We start from the raw sequence: 16,668 nt of genomic DNA on the forward strand, positions 1-16,668 counted from the left end.
GACATACACCACCCACTAAGGGGTCAGGTGGAGACATACACCACCCACTAAGGGGTCAGGTGGAGACATACACCACCCACTAAGGGGTCAGGTGGAGACATACACCACCCACTAAGGGGTCAGGTGGAGACATACACCACCCACTAAGGGGTCAGGTGGAGACATACACCACCCACTAAGGGGTCAGGTGGAGACATACACCAACCACTAAGGGGTCAGGTGGAGACATACACCAACCACTAAGGGGTCAGGTGGAGACATACACCACCCACTAAGGGGTCAGGTGGAGACATACACCACCCACTAAGGGGTCAGGTGGAGACATACACCAACCACTAAGGGGTCAGGTGGAGACATACACCAACCACTAAGGGGTCAGGTGGAGACATACACCACCCACTAAGGGGTCAGGTGGGAACAGTGTGAGGATAGCACCAGGAGATATATCATGACATTCACTGAATGGATTACTGAACCACAGGATGATTACTGCACCCATCTCTCTCTCTCTCTCTCTCTCTCTCTCTCTCTCTCTCTCTCTCTCTCTCTCTCTCTCTCTCTCTCTCTCTCTCTCTCTCTCTCTCTCTCTCTCTCTCTCTCTCTCTCTCTCTCTCTCTCGTGGCAGGCGGGAGCGCTACCGCTAGGCTATGATCGCCCCTAATAAGAAAATGATCATTCGAATACTATGTACTCGAATACCCTTCGTCTCACTTGGTGAGCAACGGGGTCTACACCGGTCATTTCCCATCAGGTCCACACAACCAGCAGATAGCCTTTTACCGAACCTAACTGTACAACGCGGAGGTATATGAATACGAACAAAGTGCATATGAACACGTACCTTCATAGAACATATAAACCTCCACAGCCAGGATCGAACCCGGGACCCCTGCGTGGCAGCCACTAGAGCTGTAATATCGGCGAAGAACAGACTCACTTCCTAGGCCCTCTCATTCCCAAGAGGCTGCGTACTCGCCCCTCTTTCCAAAACTTGCATTCACCTCCCTAACAACCCCATCCATAAACAAATTATACAACCATGGAGACATCACACAGCCCTGCCACAAAACAACATTCACTGGGAACCAATCACTATCCTCTCTTCTTTCACGTACACATGCCTTGCATCCTTGGTAAAAACTTTTCACTACCTCTAGCAACTTACCTCCCACACCATATGCTCTTAAGACCTTCCACAAAGCATCTCTATCAGCCCTATCATATGCCTCTTCCAGTTCCATAGATGCTACATACAAATCTATCTGTTTTTCTAAGTATTTCTCACATACATTTTTCAAAGCAAATACCTGATCCACACATCCTCTACCACTTCTGAGACCGCACTGCTGTTCCCCAGTCTGATGCTCTGTACATTCCTTCACCCTCTCAATCAATATCCTCCCGTATAATTTCCCAGGAATACTCAACAAACTTATGCCTCTGTAGTTTGAACACTCACCTTTATCCCATTTGCCTTTGTACAATGGTACTATGCATGCATTCCGCTAATCCTCAGGCACCTCACCATGAGCCATACATACACTGAATATCCTTACCAACCAGTCAACAACACAATCACCCCTTTTTTTTATAAATTCCATTGCAATATCATCCAAACCCGCAGCCTTGCTGGATTTCATCTTCCGCAAAGCTTGCACTACCTCTTCTCTGTTTACCAAATCATTCTTCCTGACCCTCACTTCGCACACCACCCGACCAAAACACCCTATATCTGCCACTCTATCATTTAACACATTCAACAAACCTTCAAAATACTCACTCCAACTCCTCACTTCATTACTACTTGTTATTACCTCCCCATTAGCCCCCTTCACCGATGTTCCCATTTGTTCTTTTAAATTAAACACACTATTTACCTCCTTCCAAAGCATCTTTTTTTATTCTCCCTAAAATTTGATTATACTCTCTCACCCCAACTCTCATTCGCCCTCTTTCTCACCTCTTGCACCTTTCTCTTGACCTCCTGCCGCTTTCTTTTATGCATATCCCAGTCATTTGTACTACTTCCCTACAAGTATCGTCCAAACGCCTCTCTTTTTTTCTTTTACTACCACTCACTACCCTTTCTAATCTGCCCACCTCCCACGCTTCTCATGCCACAAGCATCTTTTGCGCAAGCCATCACTGCTTCCCTAAATACATTCCATTCCTCACCCTCTCCTCTCACGTCATTTCCTTTCACTTTTAGCCATTCTACACTCAATCTTTCCTGGTACTTCCTCACACAAGTCTCCTTTCTAAATTCACTTACTCTCGCCACTCTTTTCTCCCCAACACTCTCTCTTCTTTTCTGAAAGCCTCTACAAATCTTCACCTTTCGCCTCCACAAGATAATGATCAGACATCCCTCCAGTTGCCCTTCTCAGCACATTAAAATCCAAAAGTCTCTCTTTTACACGCCTATCAAATAACACGTAATCCAATAATGCCCTTTGACCATATCTCCTCTTCACATACGTAAACTTATGTATATCTCTCTTTTTAAACCAGGTATTCTAATCACCAGTCTTTTTTCAGCAAAAAAATCCACAAGCTCTTCACCATTCCCATTTACAACACTGAAAACCCTATGTACACCAATTATATCCTCAACTGCCACATTTCTCACCTTCGCATTCAAATCACCCATCACTATAACCCGGTATCGTGCATCAAAACTGTTAACACACTCACTCAGCAGCTCCCAAAAAACTTGCTACTCATGATCTTTCTTCTCATCCCCAGGTGCATAGGCACCAATAATCATCTCTCTCCATCCACTTTCAGTTTTACCCAAATCAATCTAAAATATACTTTCTTACAATGTGTCACATGCTCCCACAACTCCTGCTACAGTAGTGCTACTCCTTCCTTACTGTAACCAGTGAGACTTACAACCCCCAGTATGTATCATGTATCATGATAACAGGAACATCCCCCAGTATGTATCATGTATCATGACAACAGGAACATCCCCCAGTATGTATCATGTATCATGACAACAGGAACATCCCCCAGTATGTATCATGTATCATGGATCTTCCACCACAGATTTAATAACAAGTTGGGTTGGGTAAAGTGATGCCTGGGGAAGGGGGAGGGGGTGAGTCTAGGGACAGGGACAAGAGAGGGGATGCCCAGGTCCCAGGGATGTCCCGCTCTGGCTCAGGAAGCTGTGCCTTAATAAGCTGGTAGGTAAATATCCTGTGCTTCACGATGCTACAGTAAAGTGCGCATATTAAAAATCCCAAAGGTTGAAGGCCCTGGTTTAGCGGCTGTATCGACCGCTTCTTCCATGTGTGTGTGTGTGTCTCTCTCTCTCTCTCTCTCTCTCTCTCTCTCTCTCTCTCTCTCTCTCTCTCTCTCTCTCTCTCTTCTTTTGGTCTGCGTTTTCTCTCATCTTTTCTCTTTTCATTTTCTAATATCCATCTTTCCATATTTACTTGTGTATCTTCTTTCTTTTCCTCCTCTACCTTTCCCACCTTTTTCTATTCTTTTTCTCCTATCATCCTCCCTGTCTCTTCCTTTATCTTCCCAGTGTCTTTCCTTCCAAGTGGTGTCCTTCCTTCCCAGTGGTGTCCTTCCTTCCCGGTGGTGTCCTTCCTTCCAAGTGGTGTCCTTCCCTCTCAGTGGTGTCCTCCTTCCCTCCCAGTGGTGTCCCCTCCCAGTAGTGTCTTTCCTTCCCAGTGGTGTCCTTCCCTCCCAGTGATGTCCTTCCCTCCCAGTGGTGTCCTTCCCTGCCAGTGGTGTCCTTCCTTCCCATTGGTGTCCTTCCCTGCCAGTGGTGCCGTCCTCACCTGAGGTGGTTCCTGGGCACGTTGTGAACGTCGTTGAAGACCAGCTTGAGTCTGAGCATGTCTGAGTGGAGGTCTGGCTCGAGGGCCCACGCCTGCTTGTCTCGGTCATAGCAGACGACGGAGGTGGGTGGGTTCTGGGGCAGGGGTTGGATCCTGACCTCGCTGGTCGTGTTGGCTAGGATCATCTCCAGGTACAGTCGCAACACTCCCTTGTGCACTAGGTCGTGCAGACGAGTTCGAGCTGGCGTCCAGCCCGGCGTCCGTCCGTCGTGGTCGCTAAGTTGGTCCAAGATGCCAGAGTCGGCGCGTCGCTCGCCCTCGCCGATGACCATGAGGTACCGCACGCGGCACTGGTGGTCGAAGCCCGTCAGCCGCCGCAGCTGGACGGATGGGCGGCCGTCCATGCCAGAGGAGGAGGTGACGGCCACATGCCAGTCGTAGTGACCAAAGTGGAAGTAAGGCGACTCGTATTTCTTCTCCTTCCTGCCGGAGACGCCCCCGTTGATGGGCGGAGGGACGCGCAACTCCGCCTCAAATACTGTACGAATGTTGGCAACCGTCAGCTCCAGCTGGAACTCCCCGTTTTCGTCGGTAAAGTTCCTGGTGTACAAGTCCTCCATGTTGATGAGCCGTCGGTTGCCCTGGGCTGGGGAGTCGAAGGTGAACTTGACCTGCTTGCCCGTGAAGGCTTCGTTTCCGCTGAAGTGTTCACGGTTGAGGAGGGTGAAGGTGAAGTCTATGTAGACCCTCATCCCCTCACACGGGTTCCGCCACACCAGGTACACGCCCAACACTTTCTCCGACCGGGAGAATGTGATGGCCCATCGCTGGTACCCATAGGTCAACTCCTTGCTGGTGACGTCACGGTGCAGGTCACGGGTCACGCTCCGAGTCACCACGAAGGAGAACACGTGTGTGTTGCCGCGGTCGTTCAGCTTGACGAAGCGATGAAGGAGAGCCATGACGACTCACCTGCAAGAGAGAGGAGTACATTAGTGAGGGTCAGGTGGGGGAGGACAGGGAGGCATGGCAGGGACAGACTGATGACCTGTGGTCAGGTCACCACTGGACATGACATGATCAGTTGTGGAAAAGATAGAATAATGAAGCAAACATGAGTGTCCACCCACCTCTCCCTCCGGATCAATTGCTGTCGGGAAAAGGATGTTCAAAAGCTTGAAAGAAACACTACCCGCTATGGATAATATACTGCCATGAAAAATCTGTAAGAAAGTGAAAACAGGAAAAAGTGTCAACTCCATATAATCACATTATAACTGTGATGGACTCTGAAAAAGAAGAGATAAACTGGACGTTAACTGATAATGATAATAAACTGTTTACCGACGATGACTGTTGGTCCAGTCCTTGATATGAGGGAGTCCATAGTCTTGCCATCTACAACATCTGGTAGCAGGTTATAACAGTCATCTACAATATCTGGTAGCAGGTTATAACAGTCATCTACAATATCTGGTACCAGGTTATTACAGTCTTCTACAACTCTAGAGCGGAAAACAGGTTATTGTAGTCTTCTATAACATCTGGTAGCAGATTACTACAATCTTGTACTACTCGACAGCGGAAAACATTGCTATTAAACTTCCTTCATTTTATTCCTATGTTGTTGCGTCAAGCCACAACATCTCTAATGACAAGAATCTTTCATAAGTTTTTTATCGACAAAGCTATTTCATCACCACCGAGACTCAAGATCACCACAGACTCTCAAGATCACCACAGAGTCTTCAGGTCACCACAGAGTCTTCAGGTCACCACAGAGTCTCAAGATCACCACAGACTCTCAAGATCACCACAGAGTCTTCAGGTCACCACAGAGTCTTCAGGTCACCACAGAGTCTTCAGATCACCACAGAGTCTTCAGGTCACCACAGAGTCTTCAGGTCACCACAGAGTCTTCAGATCACCACAGACTCTCAAGATCACCACAGAGTCTTCAGGTCACCACAGAGTCTTCAGGTCACCACAGAGTCTTCAGGTCACCACCGAGACTCAAGATCACCACAGACTCTCAAGATCACCACAGAGTCTTCAGGTCACCACAGAGTCTTCAGGTCACCACAGAGTCTTCAGGTCACCACAGAGTCTTCAGATCACCATAGAGTCTTCAGGTCACCACAGAGTCTTCAGGTCACCACAGAGTCTTCAGGTCACCACAGAGTCTTCAGATCACCACAGACTCTCAAGATCACCACAGAGTCTTCAGGTCACCACAGAGTCTTCAGGTCACCACAGAGTCTTCAGGTCACCACCGAGACTCAAGATCACCACAGACTCTCAAGATCACCACAGAGTCTTCAGGTCACCACAGAGTCTTCAGGTCACCACAGAGTCTTCAGGTCACCACAGAGTCTTCAGATCACCATAGAGTCTTCAGGTCACCACAGAGTCTTCAGGTCACCACAGAGTCTTCAGGTCACCACAGAGTCTTCAGATCACCATAGAGTCTTCAGGTCACCACAGAGTCTTCAGGTCACCACAGAGTCTTCAGGTCACCACAGAGTCTTCAGGTCACCACAGAGTCTTCAGGTCACCACAGAGTCTTCAGATCACCATAGAGTCTTCAGATCACCATAGAGTCTTCAGGTCACCACAGAGTCTTCAGATCACCATAGAGTCTTCAGATCACCATAGAGTCTTCAGATCACCATAGAGTCTTCAGATCACCATAGAGTCTTCAGATCACCATAGAGTCTTCAGATCACCATAGAGTCTTCAGGTCACCACAGAGTCTTCAGGTCACCACAGAGTCTTCAGGTCACCACAGAGTCTTCAGGTCACCACAGAGTCTTCAGGTCACCACAGAGTCTTCAGGTCATGCTCGTATATATTCTCGTGGAGGATCATGAGATAATGTACCCTTGGCTGATCTCTGATACGTCACTTGCCACGGCAAATGTTCCAGAGAGACGGACCTGTGCTAATGTAACATCGATATTGAAAAATGGTGATAATTCAAGTAATTACATTGTATACTAAGTTATCAAACATAAATATCAATATACGTTAACAAATTCAATAAACTATCGTCCAATCAACTTAACAGTTGTAGATGGTAAACTTACAGAAACATCAATCATGATGAAAACTACACCATTCAGAGGACCAACACCTCTTAGTAAACATTTCTCAGCAGGTTTTCGACGAGATCATTCATGTCTGACACATGTGCTTGATTCAAAATCTTTGAGTAATGATGTAATATGAACGCCACTGTGCACTTCATCATCAGTGTTACGTTTCCCATCATGTGTCGTTTGAATGGGCCATCTTGTTCAATGTCCTGAAACCTAAGGTTATGAAGAGAGGCAGTCGTCTTCCTTCTTGGTCTTCTTCTACCCGTGCTAGTGTAGGGCAAGCTCTGTCTCCTCAACTCCAACAATATCAGGAGCGTTCTCCTTCGTCTGATCCCTTGTTGTTATTATTCAATACTAACTAATCCAGCACCATCATCAAACGACGTTGCTGACCTCTCTATAGTACAAACAGTGGTCTGTGTGTATGTGTCTGTACCTGCCTCGGTCATCCTGGGCGGGAGTTTTGCGGCAGTTTTCTGTACCAGTTTATCAGAGCGTCATAATCTGTGTGGCGGCTTAAGGCAACCTTGCATACAGTGTTTGTGCTGAGGGATGGCAGTGTGCCACACACTCATCACGACACACATGGCGGCTCAACATTCCTGGACAAGCCAAACTTTGGGGAAATTTAGGAGAGACGTTCAGCTGGCTTGTGGCTTGCCCAGGTGCAGCTCCACCTTGATCTCTTCACCCTACGAGGTATACACTGGCCTCAATCACCCTACTACATGACCAAGGGTCTTACGATTTAGCGCCCTTCTGGGTCGCCATATATATATATATATATATATATATATATATATATATATATATATATATATATATATATATATATATATATATATATATATATATATATATATATATATATATATATATATTTCTTTCAAACTATTCGCCATTTCCCGCGTTAGCGAGGTAGCGTTAAGAACAGAGGACTGAGCCTTTGAGGGAATATCCTCACCTGGCCCCCTTCTCTGTTCCTTCTTTTGGAAAATAAAAAAAAAATCGAGAGGGGAGGATTTCCAGCCACCCGCTCCCTCCCCTTTTAGTCGCCTTCTACGACACGCAGGGAATACGTTGGAAGTATTCTTTCTCCCCTATCCCCTATCCCCTATCTACCTATCTATCTATATATATATATATATATATATATATATATATATATATATATATATATATATATATATATATATATATATATATATATCTATATGAGGGTCGTCTTCACAACACATGATGTCTGGAGGACTGGCTCCACGGGTTGTAGTTCTTGCTCCTCCTCTACTGGAAAACCAGAAACTGAAGTTTTCTAAACTTTTAGAAGAGGTTTCTAAAGTGTCGTTAAGTAAGTTGTAGACTTAGGAACTTGGAACTCTATCCCCAGGGGCTGCCCCAGGGGGAGGTCCCGAGGGGCTGATCCCAGGGTCTGTCCCCAAGGATTGTCGCTACAAATTGTCCCATCATACACTGTTCCAAGGGATCGTCCACAGGGGCTGTCCCCAGGAGATGTCCCCAGAGACCCTCCCCAGGGAACCTTCCAAGAGACCCTCCCCAAGGACTGACCCTAGCAACTATCCCAAGGGGGCCTTCCCCAGGGAGTGACCACAGCAGCTCTCACAAGGGAGCCTCCCCCCCCCACGCCCACCACACCCCCACCCCAGGGACTGTCTCTGGAATTTCCCCCCTGGGGACTGTGCCCAGGGATGTCCCCAGGACTGGAGCAAGAAAAGTGAGAAACACAGAATTCTGTGTCACACAATACTTATGTGACAGAGGGTTCTGTGTCACACAATACTTATGTGACAGAGGGTTCTGTGTCACACAATAATGATGTGATGTATGTGCTGGAGGTTTAACATGATTAACCTGAAGGTAACATGACTGTAACTTGGTTATGAATGGTGGTCTTGTGTCTACCTGGTGGAGTTTACCTTAGTGAATGTCACCATAATCATTAATGTTATCTTTATTATTAATGATAAATGATAATTGTATCTCCTTATGCTAGAAGTTATCATTACTTTATCTGTTTATCATGAAAGGTGACCAGTGACCTGAGCGACTCTCTCCCGGGTGGGTCATTCCTGCCCACCTAGCCTGGTCACCACACTTGACCCCTGCAGGTCCTCCTGCCCACTGGTCCTCCTGACCTGCCTGGCTGGGTCCTGACCTGGCTAGGTTTTCAGCTGTTTTAGTTAATATTTTACATGAACTATGAGTAAATGGTGGATTACCATAGCTAGATACTATGTGCGAGGCCATGCTAGGTCAAGGGATAGGAGAGGTCGTGTTACGTCAGGGAGCAGTGTCAGGTCAGATCCTGATACAAGAGTTGAACACGGAAGGTTGCTAGGTGACCCCAGGTGGTCTGGCTGAGGTTGTGCTAGGTCGTGTCAGTCTTAACGTTGTGGACACAACTCGTGGCAGTAGGAAGATGTAATGAAGGTTTGGTCACAGGTCACAGGTCAAAGGTTGGTCACAGTGTGAAGCCACCAAGTCTTGCTAACGACCACGTCTCGGTATGAGGCTTGCTGGGGTACAGCTCTGCTGGGAACACTCTTTTCTAACAAGAAGTAACGATGTTTTCACACTCAGGTGCCTGATGATACCTCATCGTTCCTGAACAAGAAAATAAAACATGACATTATTACCAGATGTTATCTTCCTGATGGACACAACCAGAAAGAAAATGTGGAAAACTGTACAAGGTCAGAAAAGGTCGCTTGGTGTGGCGCCGTCAGTCAGACCTGCAAGTATATTTACTACTCCGGTGTACGCCAGACACAAGCAACGACTGGAAATTAACTACTGCTGATGATGACGTCACCCTCGCTCCGAACTTGACCAAACTTTGAACGACTCTTAAGCTGGAAACAATTTTTCCTTGCAACTTAGTGTCAAGTTCTGCAACTTGTGTGATGCCATATGGCAACTTGACGTACGGAGAGCAGACACATCACTACGTAGAGGCACGCACCAGCAACCACCTCACTGACTGACACGGACGAACGCCATGTCCAGCAATTAACATGAAATAAACTTTACTAACCTAGAAGTAATTGCTTGCACTCTCTCTCTCTCTCTCTCTCTCTCTCTCTCTCTCTCTCTCTCTCTCTCTCTCTCTCTCTCTCTCTCTCTCTCTCTCTCCTCTCTCTCTCTCTCTCTCTCTCTCTCTCTCTCTCTCTCTCTCTCTCTGTGTACCCTGCCAGGTAGAGGGGTGGAGTCATACAACCATCCTGACAGGAAGTTAGAAACGACAAGGAACTTAAGGCCAAATGGCCCGGAGGCCAGCAGGTTGGAGGCCAGGAGACCGCAGGCTAGGAGATCGAAGACTAGAGACCATAGAACAAAGACCAGAGGTCGGAGGCTAGAGACCTGAGGCCGGAAACCAGGAGGTCGAAAGCTAGAAACCTCAGGCCAAAGACTAGAGGTCGGAGGTTAGAGACACTGAGGTGAACCCAAAACAACAGACCAAAGTCAGACACTAAGACTCTCAGGATAAGAAAGTCAAGGTGGTTCCTGAGACCACAGGAAGACCACTGACCAGAGATGACCACACTCCCTCATGGACGTTTGCTCTCATGATGATTGAAGATATCTTGAAGCAAAGGTTATATACAGTGAAGATATCTTGAAGCAAAGGTTATATACAGTGAAGATATCTTGAAGCAAAGGTTATATACAGTGAAGATATCTTGAAGCAAAGGTTATATACAGTGAAAATATAGTTGTGGAAACTACACAAACTTCAACTAGTTCTGTGGCAACATGGACAGGGAGCGAGAGTTCATTAGCTGGGAGCTAGACTGTTGTGATGTGAAGTTCTGTGAAATTTACGTAGAAGGAGCAAAGACAATGTTAAGAACGCTGCAGGAATGTTAAGAAGGGGAAGAATGACTTAATGAAATTTGGTACAATGTCAAGGAATTGATGTGCATAATAGAAGATATAGGAAATACTTCAGGTGAGCACCAGTGACAGAGCAAGGAGCGAGGTTGGCAGGATCAGAAACAAAGAACATAGAAACTTGGAGAAGAATCGCCTTGACAAGGCGGAAAACCATTCAGATTACATATATTGATCAGGAATAGATCGTCATGTAGAGATCAGCTGCTCAGGCCTGTTATGGTGTTCAGAGGGCAGGATTATACAGGATGATGTGAGGAACTGAGGGACAACTTCATAAGATTTTTCACAGTGGAAGGCGGTAGAGTCCAGTCAGGTGGGCATGGTCGTCAAAGTGGGTGTGGCCTTGATGGGCGTGACCGACGTGGACAGGACAATAGTAGATGTGGCTAGGATGGGCGTGGCCATGGTGGACACGGCCGGGTGGGCGTGGCCGTGGTGGACATGGCCGGGGTGGGCGTGGCCGTGGTGGACATGGCTAGGGTGGGTTGACCGTGGTGAGCATGGCCGGGGTGGGCGTGGCCGTGGTGGACATGGCCGGGGTGGGCGTGGCCGTGGTGGACATGGCTAGGGTGGGTTGACCGTGGTGAGCATGGCCGGGGTGGGCGTGGCCGTGGTGGACATGAAGGAGGGTGTGGCCATGGTGGACATGAAGGAGGGTGTGGCCATGGTGGACAGAAGGAGTGGGTGGACATGACCATGATGGACACGGGTAAACATCGTTCTAAACCAACACAAACATATATCCTCTCTCAGCTGGTGAGCAGCAGCATCCAGCAGCGGCAGACTCTTGAATTCGCTCGAGCCACAACAGGTGATATCTGCCAACATCTCTGAGTCGCTTATGTTCATCGTTCACTTTCAAAACACCACAGTTCATCCTGTGATGACGTCATCCAGTTGAACCCACTGTGTGACACCTGCAAACTCCACGTGATCAACACAACCACAAACTCTGCTTCTCAACACCTGTGAGTGTTGTACATGTATTGTGCAGGTGTTGTACAAGTGTTGTATAGGTATTGTACAGGTGTTGTACAGATGTCGTGCAGGTGTCTTACAGGTGTTGAACAGGTGTTGTACAGATGTCGTGCAGGTGTCTTACAGGTGTTGCACAGGACTAGGACTGTAGTGTGGTGGTGGTGAGTGCTAGGACTGTAGTGTGGTGGTGGTGAGTGCTAGGACTGTAGTGTGGTGGTGGTGAGTGCTAGGACTGTAGTGTGGTGGTGGTGAGTGCTAGGACTGTAGTGTGGTGGTGGTGAGTGCTAGGACTGTAGTGTGGTGGTGGTGAGTGCTAGGACTGTAGTGTGGTGGTGGTGAGTGCTAGGACTGTAGTGTGGTGGTGGTGAGTGCTAGGACTGTAGTGTGGTGGTGGTGAGTGCTAGGACTGTAGTGTGGTGTGGTGAGTGCTAGGACTGTAGTGTGGTGGTGGTGAGTGCTAGGACTGTAGTGTGGCGGTGGTGAGTGCTAGGACTGTAGTGTGGTGGTGGTGAGTGCTAGGACTGTAGTGTAGTGGTGGTGGTGTCAGGATGTGTGGTGGTGCTGGTGTCAGGATGTGTCATGAGGAGGGAAACGCAGTGGGTGGTGGCAGGGTTGGCAGGAGGGAGCCTGGCTTACGTCACGTTACCATAACAACCCAACATTCCCAACAACTATTTATAAACAATGGTCCCGCTTGACTGGCCAGACATAACACACTACGTAGCATCAGAGGATGACTGGTGAGACACACACACACACACACACACACACACACACACACACACTACGTAGCATCAGAGGATGACTGGTGAGACACACACACATGGCAGATAAATGTCTCACATAATGTGACTTACAACGTTTTTATCAAGACATTACTGAACCACCTTGGTTGTGGTCACTTGAGTTTGTTACAACCTTCACTCTCTACATTCAGTCAGGTCAGGAGCCACGTCCGGAGGACATCATAGTCAGGTCAGGGGCCAGGTAGGTGAGATGAAAACCTATCCAGTGTGTCATGTAGCTACAGCTACGAGACAACAGGATCGTTGCCAGTCTTGAGAGATAAAAAGACTCATCATCACTACACCTCAGCTGATAACAGCAAGACAATATACACCAACAACTGTCACTTCAGGTCTGGGTGTAGTGTTGGAGTGGATGTTGGATCAGATGGGTGTAGTGGTGGTGGAGAAGACATTCCTCCATAAGCTGGTGCGTCAGTTGGGAGAACTTTATATTGAGAGTTTCATTATGGAAGAAGGTAAACATACTGCCCGCGGTAACTTACCCCAATGTTTAAGGGAGGAGACATGCTGGATGGGTAGGGTAAGGTAGGGTAGCAGGAAGACAGGAATGTTGGATGTTAACATTACACTGGAAGAACAGCTAGGGTGGTTGTTATCATCATGGTCAGGTTGTTCTCAGGAGAACATGAAGAACAGCTAGGGTGGTTGTTATCATCATGGTCAGGTTCTTCTCAGGAGAACATGAAGAACAGCTAGGGTGGTTGTTATCATCATGGTCAGGTTCTTCTCAGGAGAACATGAAGAACAGCTAGGGTGGTTGTTATCATCATGGTCAGGTTCTTCTCAGGAGAACATGAAGAACAGCTAGGGTGGTTGTTATCATCATGGTCAGGTTCTTCTCAGAACATGATTCACAAGTAGAGTTCAGCGCTACTGTGTTAATGCTGGTATTTGCAGGCACGAAACATTGTGCTACTCTACTCACCTTATGAGAGGGAAATTTCTACGTGGTGTTTATAAACTCTAAAGATTATATGTAGTTAAGGACTGTGAAGAAGTGGCAGCAATATTGATGCTGAGAGAGAATGGGATGTAAAAAGTTAAAGTTAAAGAGTCTAGATTATAAATGTGAATACTGTATGTGGGTACAGCACATGGCTGGCCAGGATAATGTTACTCACCTCCTCATGCATCATACGGTCTACTCTCCTCCCCATGTACTCCCCTCCTCAACTCTCCTACATCAATGTAAGAGAAGGAGGAAGACCCTCTCCCGGTATTGATCATAATTTCCCCTCGTGTCCTGGGGTAGAGGGAGGGGAAGGAAAGGAGTGGGGTTCGGTGGGGGTCTGCGGACAGCTGGCGAAGCGCCCACAATCGGTGAGGGAAGCCCCAGCCACCACTACCACCAGCAGGACGCTCAGGCTGCCTGGGTCGACAGCCACTAAATATGGCGAGAATAGTCAGTGTTGATGGCTTATAAATGAACGGATGGATAAACAACGGTTCACTAGGACGAGAGATTCATTCGGCTGAAAATATAGAGATGAAGTGTTACGGCCACTGGTAGTTAATCAACCACACAAGAGCTTAAGGTCATTCATTGTATGGTGGCTATATGCACAGCTTGGACCAGCCCGTGAGCGAGGCGCTACGTGACCCACAAATATACTCCGTCAGGATGGCATATGATCAGGAAGGTTCACTGAGTGAACACTATGATGCTTGATACATTATGTACTTGTCTGAACATTACATGATGCACAATTACAGTAATACTGTATGTCGGGGGACAACAGTGTATCCAGGTGGGTGCATGTGGAACAATACTGTACCAACAGAAAAGGGTGCATGATGGTACCATGATAGGTGCATGATGGTACCATGATGGGTGCATCCACCAGAACCTCCACCAGAACCTCCACCAGAGCCTCCACCAGAGCCTCCAAGCATAGTCATCACCAGAGCCCTAGCCAGAACGTTCCCAGAGCCCCATCAAAGCATTAACAAGATCTGCCGCCAGAACTAAGATGTGAGCCCCACTGAGCCATCAGCAGAGCCCCCGTCACAGACTCCCTCGGAGCCCACACCAGAACCCACACCAGAGCCCATACAAGAACCACACCAGAACCACACCAGAGTCCACACCATAGCCCACACCAGAGCCCACATCATAGCCCACACCAGAGCTCACACCATAGCCCACACCAGAGCCCACACCAGAGCCCACACCACAGCCTAATACGGAAATATCCAAAACATTTCAAACCCAAACAAAACTTGGCCGGAGTTTAAACTCGGGCTAACAAGTGTGTCATCGATCAGGCCACCTTTGAACTCTGACCCGGTATTACCGCCCAATCTTGCCTCCATCTAAATTACCCCATTAGGGAGTCTATTAAGGATGATGGTAGCGAGAGGAGGGGAAGGGGGGGGGGCGTCTTGAGGAACCTGGTATATCTTTCTCTACATTTCTCTCAACATTACTTTCAAGATCTACTTCTATTGACCGTTCCACGTGTCAGTATCCGGGCTCCCCCATCCCTCTGTACACTAAGATATCTCCATCTGCTTACCTAACTACCTACATGTACGTACCAGGTCAGCCAGGTGACCTGGTGGCCACCCACACCAGGGTCAGGCAGATGACCTGGTGACCGCCCACACCAGGTACTCCTGGTAATGGGTAGCAGGTCAAGTGTCATTTGTATATGACCTGTGGTGTTGTGTGAACTTCACACAAGAGGAAATATAAACAAGTCGTACTCAGCACAATGTTCAACACTTGCCACTACTTCCAGCACTCTCTCCAGACCTGCCACCTCCCGCCGGCCATGCAATACAAAGCTCCTGGGCTTCCAGGACGGTCTCCAGACTTCCCTCCTCTCGTGACTGGAACACGACTTCAGGGTTTCCTGCAGTACTTCCAGGCCTGCCACCCTCCCGGTCCTGGAACAGAGGACTCGTGGGCTTCCACCCCTGCCTCTACACCCACTAATTGCAGGACATGAACATTAAATCTGCTCCAGGGATTCCAGCATCGCTTCTGGATCTTGATGATGGCAGAGACCAGACTCAGTGAGCAGGGGAAGACGTCGACCTGCTGGGAGGAAGTGGACACCGACCCCCACGCCTGCAGGAGGAGGGGAAGTCATGACGATGGAAGGAGCAGCCGTGATCTGCATGACTGACGTTGGTGGTACACTGACCTGAGGAGAGAGAGAGAGAGAGAGAGAGAGAGAGAGAGAGAGAGAGAGAGAGAGAGAGAGAGAGAGAGAGAGAAAGAGAGAGAGAGAGAGAGAGAGAGAGAGAGAGAGAGAGAGAGAGAGAGAGAGAGGCAAGCAGTACAAACAAATACACAACATTAATACACAGTATACACCCCCTGTCTGCCGGCGATATATACATAAGGCAACAACTAGTAACACGCTTGCAGATAGTGGCCTACATGTATCACAATCCCTACACCATACACCTGTACACCATACACATGTACACCATACACCTGTACACCATACACCTGTACACCATACACCTGTACACCATACACATGTACACCATACACATGTACACCATACACATGTACACCATACACCTGTACACCATACACCTGTACACCATACACCTGTACACCATACACCTGTACACCATACACATGTACACCATACACCTGTATACTATACGCTTGTACACAAGACATTGTTCTCTTCCATTTCAAACTATTCCTTCCCAGTGATACTTCTTTCTCTCTTCTAACCACACCATAGAATATAGGAAAGACAGAAAGATAGAAATATAGACATTAAGACACAATCGTGCACAGACGGACATAATGGAAAGGTACAGATAGACGGAGAAAGATGGGAAGGTACAGACAGACAACAAGACAGAGACATACGCGCAAAGACAGTTAAACACTCCGTCGACACACACAAATCATAGAACAATCAAACAAATAAAACTAGACCATTGGTGGAACAATCAAGAAAACAAAGGGAGACGAATCGTGGCAAAATATCTAGATAAAAAGAGAAGCAAAAAATAAAACAAAAATAAAAAAACAGAAAATGAAAAAAAAAAATGTACGAGAATACGCCAGCCAGAGGAGGTGGGTGGGCCCTCCCAGCGCCTCAC

General features: G+C 47.6%; 1 protein-coding gene across 1 annotated transcript in view; it reads right to left on the reverse strand.

Moving 5' to 3' along the window:
• LOC139746458 (uncharacterized) overlaps positions 1–16,668 on the reverse strand; it is a 128,316-nt gene that overhangs the window by 32,894 nt on the left and 78,754 nt on the right. Inside the window, exon 3 of the mRNA XM_071657715.1 lies at positions 3,798–4,769. Within this exon, the coding sequence (XP_071513816.1) occupies positions 3,798–4,759 (962 nt within the window). The 5' untranslated portion in view covers positions 4,760–4,769. The remainder of the gene's footprint in view (positions 1–3,797; positions 4,770–16,668) is intronic.

The sequence above is a fragment of the Panulirus ornatus genome, chromosome 65 (assembly GCF_036320965.1).
Source record: "Panulirus ornatus isolate Po-2019 chromosome 65, ASM3632096v1, whole genome shotgun sequence".
Classification (NCBI taxonomy): domain Eukaryota; kingdom Metazoa; phylum Arthropoda; class Malacostraca; order Decapoda; family Palinuridae; genus Panulirus; species Panulirus ornatus.